The 17416-nt window shown below is 39.7% G+C and overlaps 2 protein-coding genes across 2 annotated transcripts; both read left to right on the top strand.

Annotated features, from left to right (window-relative positions):
* The first annotated feature begins 1345 nt into the window (after positions 1 to 1345).
* On the top strand, positions 1346 to 5668 carry trmt112 (tRNA methyltransferase activator subunit 11-2). The gene is made up of 4 exons (XM_029441699.1): positions 1346 to 1578; positions 2794 to 2895; positions 3190 to 3282; positions 5286 to 5668. The coding sequence occupies exons 1-4, from the start codon at positions 1504 to 1506 to the stop codon at positions 5385 to 5387; spliced, it is 372 nt and encodes a 123-aa protein (XP_029297559.1). The 5' UTR covers positions 1346 to 1503; the 3' UTR covers positions 5388 to 5668.
* Positions 5669 to 7016: 1348 nt separating this feature from the next.
* Positions 7017 to 16711, top strand: tgfb5 (transforming growth factor, beta 5). Its single transcript, XM_029441666.1, has 7 exons — positions 7017 to 8470; positions 10134 to 10297; positions 11295 to 11427; positions 11537 to 11647; positions 14548 to 14728; positions 15112 to 15265; positions 16343 to 16711. Exons 1-7 carry the CDS (start codon positions 8107 to 8109, stop codon positions 16499 to 16501), a joined length of 1266 nt encoding a protein of 421 aa, XP_029297526.1. The 5' UTR covers positions 7017 to 8106; the 3' UTR covers positions 16502 to 16711.
* Positions 16712 to 17416: the final 705 nt, after the last annotated feature.

The following is a 17416-nucleotide window of genomic DNA, read 5'->3' as shown; positions in this document are numbered from 1 at the left end:
ATTATTAAATACATGTAATAATATTATTTTCTCAATTATACTGTGAAATTTGAATGCAGGATTTTTCATTGTAATGGGCCATTTCTAAACGTTTTATTTCTACTTTAACTAGAGTAAACAATCTGAGTACTAGTTTTACCACGGGTTATTGTGAATATTATTAAGTTGTTACAGTGTGTCACACTGTCTCTAGTTTGATTTTTTCAGCATGGGATACACTAAACTTTAGTGTTCCGAGTGTTCTCGGTTGTTTTTCAGCCAAGGACCCCTGACAAAATAGAGAATATACCAAGGACCCTATTAGAAAGATATTAGATATGTACTAACAATATTTGCACCATCTCAACACCGAATACCTATAAAACAATGCAACTAACATGTATTCAGTTAGCTGCAAGTAATATTGTTGCTACAACATATCAAAGGCTAATCAAGAGAAAATGGGTAATTTAAAGTGCATCTCAGAACTCACACACACACATATAAGAGTGTTTCAATCTTAGTGCATACATAGTCAAAATAAAACGGGTTTCTTGGTTACAGTATTTAAAATAAACAATTTGTTAGATAACGTGATGGATTAACTTTCATATATTTTCATATATTATGTATATATATGTATGTATGTATATAGATATATGTATATATGTATATATGATAATTATGTATATATTATAGTATATATATATATGTATGTATATATATATGTAGTATAATGTTATATATTATTATAATATTCTATACATTATATATATAGTATATATTTATATATATATATATGATGTATATATATGTATGTATATCTATTTATATATGTACTATTTTTATATATCTATATGTCTGTATATATCTCTATATGTCTCTCTCTATATTTATTTCTGTATATCTATTATTTATTATCTCTATATTTCTGTATCTACTATATCTATCTATGTATCTTTTGTATATAAATTCTCTCTGATGTCATTTCTACTTATCTATCTATCTTTATATTTTTATGTCTCTATTTCTCTTATCTTCTGTCTCTTCATCTATTTCTCTCTATCTATATATGTATCTCTGTCCTATTTCTGTATATCTGATATATATATATATATATATGTATATATATATATATATATCTATATATATATATATATATATATATGTATATTATGTATATATGTATATATTTATATATATATATGTGTATATATATATGTATATATATGTGTGTATATATATATGTATGTATATATGTATGTATATATTTATATATATTTGAAAGTCCCTGCACAAAATAATATTTTTAAAAGCTAAACACCGGCTATAATAACCAAGGAACCAACGGTAGGTAGAGTTAAAACTTCGGGGAACGTTTATAGCGTTGCAACAGCCTCACTTCCGGTCCACATGTAAACGCTGCCGTGTGATTTTTTTTTCATACACAGACGATACAACTGTCAATATCTTTATATATTTATCCAAAAAATACATTTGAACCAGTGACAGCTGTTTGTAAACATGAAGCTACTCACGCACAACTTGTTGACATCCCACGTGAAGGGAGTCGTTAAAGGATACCCGCTGCTCATCAAGGTAAAATGTCAACACCTGGCTAACTACGTAGCTAATGCTAACACTAGTGACTGAAAGCGTCATAATGTTTTGTTTTATTTTTTTGCATTTTGCATTTTGTACTGTGTCATTGGACATGTGATGGGTGTTTGTTTGATTATGTTACAACTTGTGACGTTCAATAACAAGCCAAGTAACGTTATAGGTTGGCAAGCTAGCAGCAGGAAAGAAACATCCTCTCCTTAAACAGCAAAAATAAACAGATTGTTTTAAAATATGCAAAACTAAATTAGAATTACACCTGTAACTTTATGTCTTATTATTATTATTATTATTATTATTATTATTATTATTATTATTATTATTAGTCCAACAATATATGGCAAGTGAATATCAGTAGTAGGCTCTTTAGAAAGCGGGGAGCACCATGTAAACCATGTATTACCAAATAAAAGAGGAAAAAAAATATATATATTTATATAGTTATTAGAAGAAATCCGTTAGCTTGCTTATATAATAACTTTTAAGACATTCATAATGTTTAGTAGTTGTTTGATTTCTTTTTAGAAATCATTTAAATAAATACAATACATTTAGTAAATACATTTACGTTTATTTTAAAGACAAAAACTAAAATAAATAAAGTATTCAAAATAAGTAAATGTTTCTTATTGTCTACTATGATTCCAAATGTAATATAATTTTTGGGTAAAATTGGATTCTAGCCAATCATGCATATCACACCAGAAAGTATTGCTATAATGACAGATATAATGATGATCCATGTAGCTTTATGTCTAATTTGTATATTGGATTTCAATGTTATTTATTATTACAGAATATTTTTGATACTTCTGTGGTCAATATCACGCACCCTGTTTGCTACGTAGTGTAATATATTCAACTTCTGCCATTTAGTTTGAGTTTCTGAATTTTCAATATGAAAAATATGCAATATAATGCCCTCTAAAATACCCTTAACAGAGAGCATGTCCACCAGAGTTTTGACTAAGTAATGCTTACAGATGTGTAAATTACACACGTGATAGTATATTGTACCTGGAAAATGTCAATTTATTGACCCCTGTAGAATAAATTATCAGGTGTTTTTGTCAGTGATAGTAGGGAACAAACGGCAGAGGAAGTGATTTTGAGCACAGCTGTAATGCGTTTGAAGACCCTGAATGTCCTCACTAATAATCTGCGTTGTTTCCTCCTGATGTTTTCTTTGTGCAGGCAACTGAGGTGAAGGTGAATGAGGTGGACTTCAACCCTCAGTTTGTCAGCCGGATGATCCCCAAACTGGAGTGGAGCGCTCTGGTTCAGGCTGCAGAGGAGGCGAGTCAGAACTTGAAATATCTCACGTTACAAACATGGATACAATTTTGGAGTATTCCAGAGAGACGTAACAAAAACCTATATTTTCTCTGATTCACTGTAAGATGTTGTCCTGTGTTCCATAATGGGAAATAAATCTCACTTTATGATCTTTTTTATAGGAGTAGACTCGATGTGAGGGGGGGGGTTGCAGATGAAGGAAGGGTTAACAAAGTGTGTTCTCCTGAGTGTTGGGTATTGTGTGTGTGAATTTACCACTGCCCTGTTTCAACACTGTCTCTATTCCCTCTTTAGTTGGGTCAACGGCAAGACCTGCCGGCTGAGCTGGTGCCAGAATATGAGAACAACGAAGAGTTCCTGAAGAAAGTGCACAGAGTGCTATTAGAGGTGAGAAACAGTCATTCCTGTCTGCAGCGGTGGCTGTTTCTTGACTGGTAACTATTACTACAATATGTAGTAACAGGATGCCTATGAATGTTATTAGGGCCGTGACCAACAATTCTTTCATTATCAAATTATCTGCCGATTGTTTCATCAATTACTTTGATTAATCTTTTGGTCTTTTAAATATAGTTAAACATATTTTTAGACGTCTTCAGATGTCTTGTCTTGTCCAAGCAACAGTTTAAAACCCAGAAACATTTAGTTTAAACTGATATAAAAGCCGCTGCTCCTTTACGTTGAAAGGAGCCAGTTGAGGTGGTTCGGGCATCTAGTAAGGATGCCACCTGGGCGCCTCCCTAGGGAGGTGTTCCAGGCACGTCCAGCTGGGAGGAGACCCCGGGGAAGACCCAGGACTCGGTGGAGAGATTATATCTCCTCACTGGCCTGGGAACGCCTCAGGATCCCCCAGTCGGAGCTGGAGGATGTGGCCCGGAGAAGGGAAGAATTGGGGTTCCTTACTGGAGCTGCTGCCCCCGCGACCCGATCCCGGATAAGCGGTAGACGATGGATGGATGGATGATATAAAAGTCCTCACATGGGAGAATCTGGAACCAGAGAATGTTTAATGACTGAAACCATTATTCGATTATCGAAATATGTAAATGTTCTGTCGATCGACTAATCAATTCACCGACTATTTGGTGCAGCTGTAGTTCTTTTCGCCATGGTAACGAAGATATTCAAATTCACAAGTTGTTTAGCTCTTTAAATTTCAATCAAACCAAAGAATCTCCACAAGCCTGAAATCACTTCTCCATTCTTTATTACTTACTGTGTGGATCCCAGAATTGTTTCCTTTGCTTGTTTCACTTAACACAGTAAATGAGATTATGAGAGCTCTTGTGTAGAACCAGCTTACAGTTTAGTGAAACAGCTTACATAATTCCCTCGCACAGTTACACAGAAAGGTACAGTTGGCACTTCACATCCTATTTCTATTACTGGCAATAGCAATTAGCAGCAAAGCTTTGATGTGGTTGTTTCCTGCACAGTGTCTTGTTTTTCATAACTGCACCACGTCCATTCAGCGGAGGAGAGTGCCATTTATGTTGAGATCAAAGACGGGAACTAAAATACTTACATTTTAGACGTTATTCTAACCTCAATATGTACACTGCACGGTCAAAGTATGTCGACTTCCAAACATTACACACATTTCATTGTTGAACATCTCATTCCAAAACTATTGGCTTTAACGGTAAATAGACTACACGTTTCTACATTAACAAACAAAGAGCTTTATACTCTGCCTCTCATTCACACACTGATGCCGATGGGGGAGCCAGAGATCGCACCGTCAACCCTGTAATTAGTGGAAAGCCCGTTCTTCCTCCCGAGCCACAGCCGCCCGCTATGTCATAGCCACTTTGTGCTGCCATGACAGCCTTTACTGTTCTGGGAAGACTGTCCACACGATTTTGGATCCTGGCTGCAGGGATTTTCTCCCATTCAGCCACAAGAGCATTAGTGAAGTCCAACACTGGTTCCAGTTCATCTGTGGGGTGTTGAATGAGGTTGAGGTCAGGACTCTGCAGGCCAGTCAAGTTCTTCCACACCAGACTTGGAAATGGATTCCAGTGTGGACCTGGCTTTGTGCCTTGTCATGTTGAAACAGGAAAGGGGCTTCCCCAAACTGTTCAAACAATTTCTTGTAAACAAAAGTTACTCACCAAAACAAATTGTGTAACTCCTTGAGGTCCAAAAAAATGTGTTGAATGCATTTCCTTACTCATAAAACACAAAACTGTTTTTGTCTGTGGCATCTTTTCCTGCGCTAGCACACACATGCCTGCAGGTGAGCTCGCCAATTGGAACTTGGAGGCCTGTGCCAAACCAAAAGTATGGCAGAAACAGACCAGGGTGTCCAAATACTTTTTTGTATTTTGCTCTGTGGTGACATCTAGTGTTGGTCTCTAAACTCTTATCGTGGTCTGTGTGTGTTGCAGGTGGAGGTGATCGAGGGCTGTCTGCGGTGCCCGGAATCAGGACGAGAGTTCCCGATATCCAGAGGAATCCCCAACATGCTGCTGAGCGAGGACGAGGTGTAGACTCACACAGACTCACCCCGAGCTGTCACTGAGACGGGATTTTGGGTATTCAGAGAGGAGGGAGGTCGGACTTTAAGTTGGTGCGCTGAGAAAACAGGCCACACTGTTTGGTTGATTGTTATGATATCTAAGTGGCTGATGCTGCCAATGGAGAAAAAAGATTTTAAGGATAACAGATGGAAATGTTTCACCCAGTGGTTTTATCTGTATTTATTTTTGTAACTGTTTGGGTTCTTTCTTTTTTTCAATAAAACTGTCTTGATTTCCACGACAAGCCAAAATTGTTTTAGGTTTTTGTGGAAAATATGGATTCACTTATATTACAGACATGCTAAAATATATGAGGCTCCATTAGTGGGAGGCAAGCTCTGAAGCCCATCTCGCCCTCTCTCAGTGTTTTAAGAAAGTGCTGAGGGCCGGATGACGTGGCAGTGGCTTCTCTATATTTGACTTTGAGGAAAAGAGGCAGAAAAAAGCAGGCGGGCTAGAAGTTGTTTTTGAGGAAGTCTTTCTTTCTTTTTTTTTATATGCCACACATAGCAACACACAAACACACAACACCCCACCTGAGCGGGCTCCTGTGATCTGAGATGCCCCACGGTTTGTCTGGTCTTTTATAATACTGAAAGGAAGAGACAAATTAAGTGTCTTTTCAGTCACTTCTCAGCTGTCAAGTTAGAACAGGAGCTTGTTTGTTTGCAGGCGGCGTTATCATTTATAGAAACCTTGCCAAGACAGACAATGAAGCGGGGGGTTCGCCCTGACCAGAAGCCTTGAGGCAGCCTGAGTCTCCTACCTTTTCCTTCTACTTACAGTAATTACAGGTCTGTACCCGCAACTATAATAATGGTATAATGGGATGGCAGCAGAGCAGCAATAAAAACCACCCTGACAGATTAACAGTCCTCTCCAAGTTCTGAGCTGTAATTAACAAAGAGACCGAAAGAGGAACAGAGGAAAGAAAGGGCCTCGAATGAAAGTTAGAAAAGATAAAGATAAAAAAGGGATGGGCTGGGGAGTGATTTATTAACATTAGGATAAGCCTTAAAGCTACAGGCATGATTGAGTCTAAGATGAAAATTGCACTGAGATCCTTCCTGAAGCTGTGTTTTGAAATCACTGGCATGGACTAAAACATTTCCCCATCTTCTATTTGATCCTTTTGAAGTGTAAAGATTTACATTTTTGGGAAATATGCTTCTTGGCTTTCTGGCTTCTGGGCAGTAAATATGAAGCTGACAGTTGGCTTCTAGGCTGGCTTCATAATTACTGCACTGTTATAAATCTTGTCATCTAACGCTGGGTAAGAAAGCGAATATGTATATTTCCCAAAACGTAAAAACTATTCATTTAAATCTGGGTGTTTACCTGCAGAGGGAGGGTGGTGCAAGCATTTTTGTGGGGAGAAGAAATTGCAAAATGTGTGTGAGAGAGTGAGCGAGAGACAGAAAGAGAGAGAACGAGATGGCTCTTGCCTACATAATCACACACTCCCTTGACGTTGGTGGCACCCCACCCCACCACCACCTCTCTCACATCCAGTCCCTCCCTCCTCCACCTCCTCCCTCTGTCTGAGCATTGCTCACAGAGAATAATGGGAGTCCCATCATGCAGCAGGTCTCAGTGTTTTTTAGCAGTGCTTCCTGGCTGGAGCTCGTTTAGACCGGGGATCTGCAATTTACAGTAACGTTATTTTATTCCCAGCACAAGGACTTCTTTCATATGTTTTTCTGCGTCATAACTTTTTATGTCGTCTGACTTTTTCCGTGTTTTGATGTTTATATGAGATTAACAGGCCCAGCATGGTTTTTCCAACATAAATCAACAGTTCCAACGTTTCAGTGCAGGCTGCTTTCTGTTTACATATACCGGGGAATGAGAGGACCTTATTTGTTTTGTTTTTAAAGCTTTAAGTAGATTTTCTGGAAGTGGGTATGGGCAAGTTTTTTGCTCCACAAATGGGTCTTTCGGAGGTGAATGCACACGAGCCGTGCCGCTTCAGATGAAGTGAGATGAAGTTTTTTGTTTGGAGAATTTGCGACATGGGCTGAGCTCCTGTGATGAGTCTTTTCTCATGAAAGCTGTTCAATTATCCGAGGATGGACGACGGACAACGGACACGGATGAAACTTGACTTATCGGTTAGACTGTAATAAAATATATTTACTTTTACACGTGGAAAGCGCGCACGCACCGGCACGGGACAACACCGGAACTTTCGAGCGCACGAGTCTGCTGAACTTCCAATCACTAAATGTGATAATTGCACAGTGGAGTTTGGTTGTAGTGTTATACCATTTGCCGTGTAGAAGCAGGTCTATTACGTATCTGCTGGTTTTACATGTAATAACTTAAATTATTACTAAAGAATAATCGACAATGCCTCTTTATGTATTTGGTGGTCAAATAAGCAGACGTATATATGAACACTTTTATAAAATTACCGTAGCAGAATAAAAGTAAAATCAGCAGATGTGTTTTTTCTTTCCACAGAAAGTAGTTTTGACCACAATAGTCCGTTAGAACTGGATATTTTTTGGCTTTTTATTCCAGTCGTTTTGGAGGTTTGGTTTCAGTTTTAAACCACTTTACGCACATATTTCTACATTCTTAGTTTTTGGGACTCAGCTTTAGTGACGTTAGACTCCCACAGTGACCCTCAGTGTTTCAACTGGATTTCCTCCACGACCTCTCTGTCCCTCCGTCTCCTCACCGGACAATGTGGCTCCTCCACCTCGCGCTGCTGCTGCTGCTGCTCCGGTTCTCCGGTGTGTTGCTGGTGGAGGGCTTCAACACGTGCCACTCCATCAACCTGGACGCGCAAAAGTCCCGGCGCATTGAGGCGGTGCGCGGGCAGATCCTCAGCAAGCTCCGCATCCGCAGCCCTCCGGACAAGGACGACGAGGACCCGCCGGCTGGCTCCGTGCCCCCGGAGGTCGTGCTGCTCTACAACAGCACGCGGGAGCTGCTGAAGGAGCGCGTGCGTCTGGCCGAGTCCGCGTGCGAGCGCGAGAGCAGCGAAGAGGACTATTATGCCAAAGAGGTGCAGAGGATTGACATGCTGCCCCAACGTACCGACACAAGTGAGTCCATGTATGAGGTTCTCAATGTGTGGTCCGGGGTGCTTATGGGTCACTGAAGGGGGCCCAAAAAGAACCTTTTTTTAAATAAGTTATAAACTGCTTTAAACACAACTAAAGAGTCATTTTTGCTTCTTATATTATTTATTTTGAAGTATATCCAATAATTAATAAAAGCAATAGCAGCAGTCCTATTTGTTATAGTTTTAACTTAGCATTATCATTTAGAGCTACAGCGATTAGATTAGTTGACTAATCAAATAGTTGATCGACTGAAAAAAAATCGCCAACTATTTTGACAATCGATTAATCGTTTGAGTAATTTCATGCAGAAAATGGTGTTTCCAGCCTCAACTTTGGAGACTTCCAGCTTTTCTCTATTTCATATCATATTAAACTGAATGTCTTCTGGTTTTGGACTGACAGAACAAGACATTTCGAGACATCACCTTGAACGTTGAGAAACTGGGATGGATTTTCTGACTTCTTTTTGGATCAAACGATTAATTGATTAATGTAAAAAAGAATCATCAGATTAATCGATAATGAAAACAATTGTTAGTTCCAACCCTATTCATCCTTTTTCTTCTATGTAGCTTATCATATATTTAGAATAAAGTGCACTGACTGATTAGGCTTCACCTCCATCAGTACCATTTCTCATACTGTGTTGAAAGTATTCAGATCCCACTCAATTAAAAGTATGTGCAAGTAAAAATGCTGAATTCAAAATGTTACTCAAGTAATAGTACAGGTGTATTAGCAGAAAAATTGACTTTATTAAAGTGCAAAATGGTCTTTTCCCGACGGTTACATAATGTATCTGATCCAGGTGGTTCTAACTAGGGCTAGGCGATGTAGAGAAAATCAAATATCACTATTTATGACCAAATACCTCAACATCGATATTACGACAATATTGTACAGTTGGTGCTTTCACTGAATATTTACAATGATATTTTTGATAAATATTCATCAGTGATGTGGATATAATGACTAAGTGTGTAAAGGCAAATATTAGAACAGCTAGAACAGTCTGGTAAGTTTAGAAAAGTACATCGCTTTACTGTAATGCAGCCTTTAAAACACTTATACCATGTTAGGATTTACAAAATCTAAGACCATCTCTAAAATGTTTTATATGAATGGTAACTAGTATCTAGAGCTGTCGGGTACAGTGCACGGAGTGAAGAACAACAGTGGTGAACTTATTAGGAGTAATCCTGCCCCCTCCTTCAACAGCTACTGCAGACGTACCTTTGAGCAAGGCAGTGAACTCTGATGCCTTCAGGGCGACACTGTAGTGACAAACTGCCGGCTGCTCATACGAATAGAAACAAAGCTTTGATGGGAGATTTTAGGATTAATGGTACTGGATACTTAATAATATAATACATAATTACACACCTGTCTAGTTGGGAGGTGATGTTTCATACATTAAAATGCAACAATCTCCCGTATATTAAACATAAGACCAGAAGCATTTACTCACTACGTCCAAACCTATAATTTAGTTTTGAGAGACTCATCATCAGTTATTATGTCCGAGACAATGCCTCAGCCCCACAGCGCTTTTTAACAAAATACTATAAATATAACATTGTGAGAGAGGGCATGAGATGTTGTTGGATCATTAGTCATCCTTTTTATGTTTTTTTTCATCCAGATGTGGTACATCCAGCAGCCCCTAGCCCACATTACAGAGTCGTCCACTTCGACGTCAGCGGAGTGGACCTGACCAACAGCACGCTGGTGAAGGCTGAGTTCAGGATCTTCAGAGCTCCCAACCCGCAGGCCCGGGCCTCCGAGCAGAGAGTGGAGATCTATCAGGTAAACAACAATACACCTCTTGGACTGCAGCAGAACCAACATGACCAACATGAAATCAGTGAGAAACAATTGTCTCTCTTTTCACTTTAGTTTTTATTGAGGATTTCAACATTTATAAACATATAAAACCAACAGATTATTGTATAAACAAACAAACAAACCTAAAAGAAAACAAAAATAAAAAGTTTTGGGGCACATTTTTAGTCTCTATCCACTCTCTCAGTGTGATCCACTAAATCAGTTTAATATTTTCAGAATTTCATATACCCTTTGAACTTCTATGTCTTTTTAAGCTTTTACATCCAAATAAACATTTTCTGCAAATATAAAGGATCCATGCTTCTTTAAAATCACATTTCACATTTCACACCTTGCACAGAAGTATGTTTGGCCCCGGGAAAGTGAGTAAACATAATTGACATGCCTGATGGAAAATGTGCAGGTTGTTGTTGGTTTCCATGGCACACAGTGTTAGGCTCTGTGCCATTCATTTAAAAATGAAGGAAGATGAACTCACTGCCCCCTTCACCACGGAGGAAATTATAATATTTACTGACTATCTTTATGGCAGCTACATCACTGTCTTACTCCGTGTGTGTTTTATTGCACTTTGTTTAGTGATTTTCATACAAAAATTGACAATAATGTTAAAGCACTTGTGAGTGACATGTTATAGTAGTGCAATAGAAAAAACAACAAACACAAAGCAACTACAAGACAAACAGACATCGTGGTCATATTTCACATTTTGCAGTAAACATAATAAACTCACCTTCCAGGTCAGAATACAAATTTTAATAAAATGGGGTCTCATTCAGGAATAAATAGGCAAAGAAATGCCCCCATTGTCTTGGAAGAGCCTTTCAATATATTTCAGATTGTTTTAAGCTGTAAATTATTATTTATTTTATCCAACGTGAGATGGTGGTGTTTGTGATTTACACCTCATTATTATAACTGTGTGTGTGTGTGTGTGTGTGTGTGTGTGTTATATCAGCTGCTGAAGCCGGATGAAGAGAGCACATCCACTCAACGTTATATTGACTCCCGCACTGTTCAGCTGAAGACGAAGGGAGCCTGGATCTCTGTGGGCGTCACCGAAACCATCAAGGACTGGGTGTCAGATCCAGGTTTGCCTCAGCGCTTCCTCCACATCATGATTCATATTTATGTATATACGGTGTTTGTGAACTTCATCTCCATCAGTTGATCTCGATGCGTGTCCTTCCTACTGATCAGAGAATAATCTCGGCCTGAAGTTGGGCGTCCACTGTCCCTGCTGCACCTTCGTCCCGGCCACCAACAACATTGTTCCCAACAAGAGTGAGGAGCTGGAGGCTCTCTTTGCAGGTTTGCTGCACTTCCTTTTTTCAATGCATATTATGTTAGCCAAGTCGTGGTACTCATATATGTAGGTGCAGAGTGCATGACTAGAGCAGCCTTCTGAGACTTTGATTAACCCACAGTGTATATAGTGTATATAAACATTTTAATATGTAAAACTGTAACATGTCATTTTAATGATTACTTGAACTATCAAAGGACTAGTGTCGGAACATATCTTTAGCTATATACGTTTACAGTATATCGGACACTGCTTCTGCAACTGTCAGTCTCTCTTTAAGGCCCTGTCACACATATCCGTATGACAGAAACGAATGCCGGCGCATACGAAATATCGACAATAGGTTGATATAAATTAAGGGTAAGTTGTGATCGTTTGAAGGACGCAGACGTTACACCGAACACGCCAGACATACGGCCCTGTCACACAGTTCCGTATGACAGAAACATGCCAGCGTATATGAAAATTAGCTCAAAATGTGTCAGAGTCCAAATACGTCCAACTTTACCACAGCGTTGTTGTAGCTGACGTACACATAACGAATACATAAAGAATTATTATACATATGTCAAACATTGATAGCGTATCACTTACCTATTTAAAACGTATCAGAGCGTCTGGCCAACGGAGCTGGAAAAGTGCCATCTGGTTCACGTCATGCTGATGCTGGAGAACGGCTAACATGCTGAACGCTAGCTGTACTGTAGAAACACGTTAATAAGTTACTCCGTCGTCAGGCATAATGTTAACATAGGGTAGGAATAGGTTATCCACTCGTTATCAATAACTGGCTGTAGGATTCACCGTCAGCCGACGTAGCCTATATCTAACGTACCTCTAACGTAGTCACGTAGGTATTCACGTACTGTATTTACGTAGGTAGGTATTCACGTACTATATTTACGTAGGTAAATATTCACGTACGTATTCCGTATTCACGTATGTCTAACGTAACGTAACGTCGGCATATCTTATGAAGCACACGTCGGGTACGTCCGGTAATTTTGAACATTCTCAAAACATCAGCGTTCAACAACGCACCCCAGCGTAACACAGCGAGCTCTTAACGAATACTACTTATACCTTACCTTATATCTACGTACACCAGCGTGTTGCCGATATTTAGTATACGCCATATTTTTGTATATCTTATGCATTCGTTGGGTATTCGTCTGATACATTTTGTATTAGTAAGTGATACTCTATCACTAGGTTAGACATGCGTATCTGTATATGTTCACTTTTCCGATACGATGAAAAGTTGGACGTATTTGGACTCTGACAAATTTTCATACGTTTCTGTCATACGGATATGTGTGACAGGGCCTTTACTTATAAATAAACAAATAAATAAAAATAATAAAGATTTTTTTTTACTAGAGGAACAATTTTCAAGCCTTCTACAGAATAAATGCTGAGTAGTTTGACCTCCTGTTCCAGAGAAGCTGTTTCATTTCATTGAGAAAGACTTTCCAGAAGTTTCTGTAGATGTGGGTTGTTTGTGAATGACTGGTCAGCATGCAACATTAGTTGTATTTGGGCCAATGTGAAAATTAGCTGTTGAGCTAACCACAACACATAAACACATAACACATGCCCAATGGCGCCCAAAATAAACTGCCTGCCCCAGCTTTGAACTTAGCCTCAGTTTTATCTTATTGGCAATAGAGATGAGAAATTAAAAGCACTTGTGTCAAATTTATCAGCACAGCAACAAAGTCATAAAATGTGAACACAAAGTGGAGACTCTTCTGCAAGGCGCCTCCAAAATGATTCATGAATCACACTATCGTACAGGAATAATGCAGAGACTGTTCTTCCACACACTGTGAATCTGTGTTGCTTCATTTAAGACCAAAATTATGGTGTTTTCCTCAGGATTTACACTCTGAGCCAAATCGGGGTTTTTTTTACTGCTTGGAAGAAATGTCGACTTTTGATATTGATGTAATACAAGTAGGGGCTTGTTTTGAGCTCAGAAATATAAGCATGCAGGCTGTCATTCCTGGCCTAAAAAACAACTGTATCATACATACATATAGTATATCTGTTTCTGTTCAAGACCTTTATTTGTGCCAGAGGGGCAATGGGTTCAGCCGCAGTAGCAATAAAACAACGTAGGGCAAGACACACAACATAAAAAAAGCCATATATAATAAAACACACACATAAAAAAAAGAGTAAACCACATGAAGGACACAAGTTATAATATTAGTGAAAACTAAAGAAAGAGAAAAACAGGATGGTTTGAGATGTGCTGATGCTACACATACTTTACAGAGTTCAGCAGTGAAATGGCGAAGAATTTATATCTGTTAGTTTTGGCTCATGTTTGTCGGGGGGGGGGGGGTACAGTCAGATATAATGGATGATTCGGCCCTCTTTAACAACTGTTGGTTGTACACTTCAGATAGATCTTTCTGTGCCAATAATTTGGCTGCTGACTTTCTTCACCCTTGTTAATAATGCATACCAGAAAATAAATGAAAAAGGTGAATCAGCGATCTGTCAACCTGGAACTTGACAAAACAGAACAAAGCTGGCTTTTCTTACTCAGCATATCTGCATTCCTATCAAAGATCGTCTTATTAAGAACTAGAATGGCACTCGGAGAGCGCAGACCTCCGCCAAGGCCAATGGTGCATTCACGTGCTCCTTGGATATGGTCCGCTAACAACAAGAGAGAACTAATGTCTCAAACAAACACGTTCCTTTTTTCTTCCGTTCCAATAGCATTATGGGTAGTGAAGTCCTTTTTATACAACGTAAGGACTCTTAGCTATCTTCTGTACTTATCACTTCACATATCAGATATTCAAATGAAATGCATAGTCTTCTTTTAACTCAATATTTACCACATTAACTTTTACATTGGATTATTATCTTATTAACAACCCTTCCGTAGGTGTGGATGATGAGCAGCTTCGTCAGATAATAAAGCCCGGGCAGGTTAAAGGCCAGGGGGATTTCAGCACCAAGACGCCGCACCTTATCCTCACCATGCTGCCCAGTAACAGAGTGGACAACCCGACCAAGAAGAACCGCAAGAAGAGGGCGGCCGCCACAGACACCACAACCTGCTCCCGGTAGGGCCGCTGACCAGCCGCAAGTGTGTGTGGTTATGTGTGACTCACTGACATGTAGTTTTATAATGCTGAAATCTAGTTGTGGTGGGTGTTGGAATTTTTCTCCTGACCTAAAACTTCGCAGACTATTGTGTGAAAAAAAACTAACAATATTGACCCTGTGTTTAGACTGCAGGCCAACAGGCGTGTAGCGTTTTATTTAGACTACCTCGCGCTGCAGGGGAAGACTCTGGCAGCCTTACATAGTCATTACCTTGTGATGGCTGGAGCTTCAATGGTGACCCGTTGTCATTTTCCCATGACCCAACTTTGGGCCCTTGCCGCAGACCATGAAAAGCAGGATGGGAGTTGAAATATTTCCATGTGTGTGTGTTGTGTCTCAGAGGCTCAGAACAAGGCTGCTGCCTACGCTCGCTCTACATCGACTTCAGGAGGGACCTAAACTGGAAGTGGATCCATGAGCCCAAAGGCTACAAAGCCAACTTCTGTGCCGGCAACTGTCCTTACCTCTGGAGTGCCAACAACCACTATAACATGGTGAGTTTCTATTTCTGTAAGAAGAGATAAGACCAGGACTGGGGTTTGAAGTTTATTTATTGATTTTCTGCTCGCGAGTCTGTGTGTCATCAGGGCAGAATGTGTTCCTGGAGACACCTACTGTAGCGGGAACTACTACAGAGGAGGATTTGAGTAATTTGCCAATTTCTGTCTGTATATCTGTCTGTGGTTAGATTTTGTTACTGGGATAGCAAGATGCAGTTACGAACCTTTATAGACGTGTAGTTGAGTTTAAAATGAAGATTCGAAGATGGGCATGGTCGTAGCAAAGCAAACTTTTTTTTCCAAATTATATTTTGCAGCAAACTTGAGATTCATGACCTTTTTTCTTTTTAAATAATAATAATTTGACAGACTTCTCAACGTGAGAGATCCACATTTTATAAATAGAAAGTTATGAACAGTTGCTCCAGTACAAACAAAAGCAACTTCAATAACTGAAGTAACTCTTCCGCTTCTGGTTTGGACCAAACTCAAATCCACCTCCAGACAGACTTCAATGTACAGAAACTTTAAAATGCGGGTGACGTTTGCCCTTAAATGAGCTTTATGTGCATTGTTTGTGGCGACTCAACACCACAGTTTGCTATGGTTGGTTAACCCCAGCGCCATAAATGGGCTGTCACCTCGCAGCAGCCAGTGACAGCACATATAGGCTTCCAATCACAGCCTGTTTGTCTCGTAGCTCGTGACGCTGCCTGTGGCCTCACCGACTAATACAGAGCCTTCTGTTTACTTTTTCTTCATACCCTTTGTTGTTATATAGATTTGTTGGATTTTCTTAATTCTTTAATTATTTGACACTTAAGTTTGCTGCAATGACAGCAGCTTTTACAGGATTTGATTTGCTTGGTTTGTTTTTTGAATTTTTGTTGTTTTGTTTGAGAGACAAATAAGGAAACACAAAACCAAAAATATCTTAATATTTAATGTGAAACAATCCCGTTCATATTAGTGTGATGTCTCCTGGCGCGGAACAGACCGGAGTTTAGCATTAAATCATCTTGATCAAAACATACAATCAAAGTTAATCCTTTTTTTCTTTTCGATGGTCAGATCCTGCCGCTGTACAACAAGCTGAACCCTGAGGCGTCCGCCTCGCCCTGCTGCGTTCCTCAGGACCTGCAGCCCCTCACCATTATGTACTTTATAGGCCGCACACCACGTGTTGAGCAACTCTCCAATATGGTCGTCAAATCCTGCAAGTGCCGCTGAGTTCAGAGAACGAGGTGAGGCAGGGGAATGATAACAGGACCAAAACTACAAACTGTTTAAAAAATAATGACGAGAGGACAGACGTCCGTTTGTTCACTGTCACTGTTTGATCACCTTTAGCAGACTTTTGAGATGTTATAATTTTACTCAACTATTCCATTCTTTACAGGCATGAAAACTTGTTCGTTCTCTGGAACTTTGCGTTTGATATAGAACACTGTAAATATGACAACATAGCTGTATTAAACCTGTACTTGGACATTAAAGAGGGTGTTGTGTAATTTGGCCACATGCATTTAAAGGATTCTTTTTATCAGGATTTTGATTCCACCTCGTTGTGTATATTCCTGCGGCCGTGGGCAGCGAAGCGAACTAGACGTGTTTGCTTCAGGTTTGAAGGTGTTGATATGAAGGAGGCAGCGTGGAAAGGTTTTGCAGACTGAGATCTTTAGGAGAAGGAGGCAGATAGAAAAGAGAGAGAGGAGCTGTGTCCAGGCGGAGGCCGTGCCAGCTCTCTGTGGTTCCTGGGCTGAAATCTGCCCGGCGTAAACAGGATGTGAAAGATTTCCAGACACCGACCCGACCACTCACGGAACGCTAGATTTAAATGCTCCCCTCATCTCTCTCTCTCTCTCTCTCTCTCTCTCTCTCTCTCTCTCTCTCTCTCTCTCTCTCTCTCTCTCTCTCTCTCTCTCTCTCTCTCTCTCTCTCTCTGCTGCTCGAGGTTCTGGGATTTGTGGTGGGAGGAGAGAGGGAGAAAAGAGAGGCTTTGAAAATGAGACGTGGGATGATAGGGCTGTATATTTGGAATGGTTACAAGTTTAGAAGGTGGTATTTTGCAGCCTTAGCAAATTTGTACCTCTTTGGGTCTGGCTCAAATATTCCGTAATCACACTCTCATGCTCATTTTCTGAA

This window comes from Cottoperca gobio, chromosome 10 (genome assembly GCF_900634415.1).
Source record: "Cottoperca gobio chromosome 10, fCotGob3.1, whole genome shotgun sequence".
Classification (NCBI taxonomy): domain Eukaryota; kingdom Metazoa; phylum Chordata; class Actinopteri; order Perciformes; family Bovichtidae; genus Cottoperca; species Cottoperca gobio.
Note: the sequence above shows the minus strand (reverse complement) of the source record. Positions and strands in the feature narration are given on the sequence as shown.

Bases quoted from the DNA above. Each gene is read 5' to 3' on its own strand.
- trmt112 (XM_029441699.1), top strand. From the start codon at position 1,504: ATGAAGCTACTCACGCACAACTTGTTGACATCCCACGTGAAGGGAGTC. The intron at 1,579-2,793 runs GTAAAATGTCAA...TTCTTTGTGCAG, and splicing joins GATACCCGCTGCTCATCAAG to GCAACTGAGGTGAAGGTGAA. The intron at 3,283-5,285 runs GTGAGAAACAGT...TGTGTGTTGCAG, and splicing joins TGCACAGAGTGCTATTAGAG to GTGGAGGTGATCGAGGGCTG.
- tgfb5 (XM_029441666.1), top strand. From the start codon at position 8,107: ATGTGGCTCCTCCACCTCGCGCTGCTGCTGCTGCTGCTCCGGTTCTCC. The intron at 10,298-11,294 runs GTAAACAACAAT...GTGTTATATCAG, and splicing joins AGAGAGTGGAGATCTATCAG to CTGCTGAAGCCGGATGAAGA. The intron at 14,729-15,111 runs GTAGGGCCGCTG...GTTGTGTCTCAG, and splicing joins GACACCACAACCTGCTCCCG to AGGCTCAGAACAAGGCTGCT.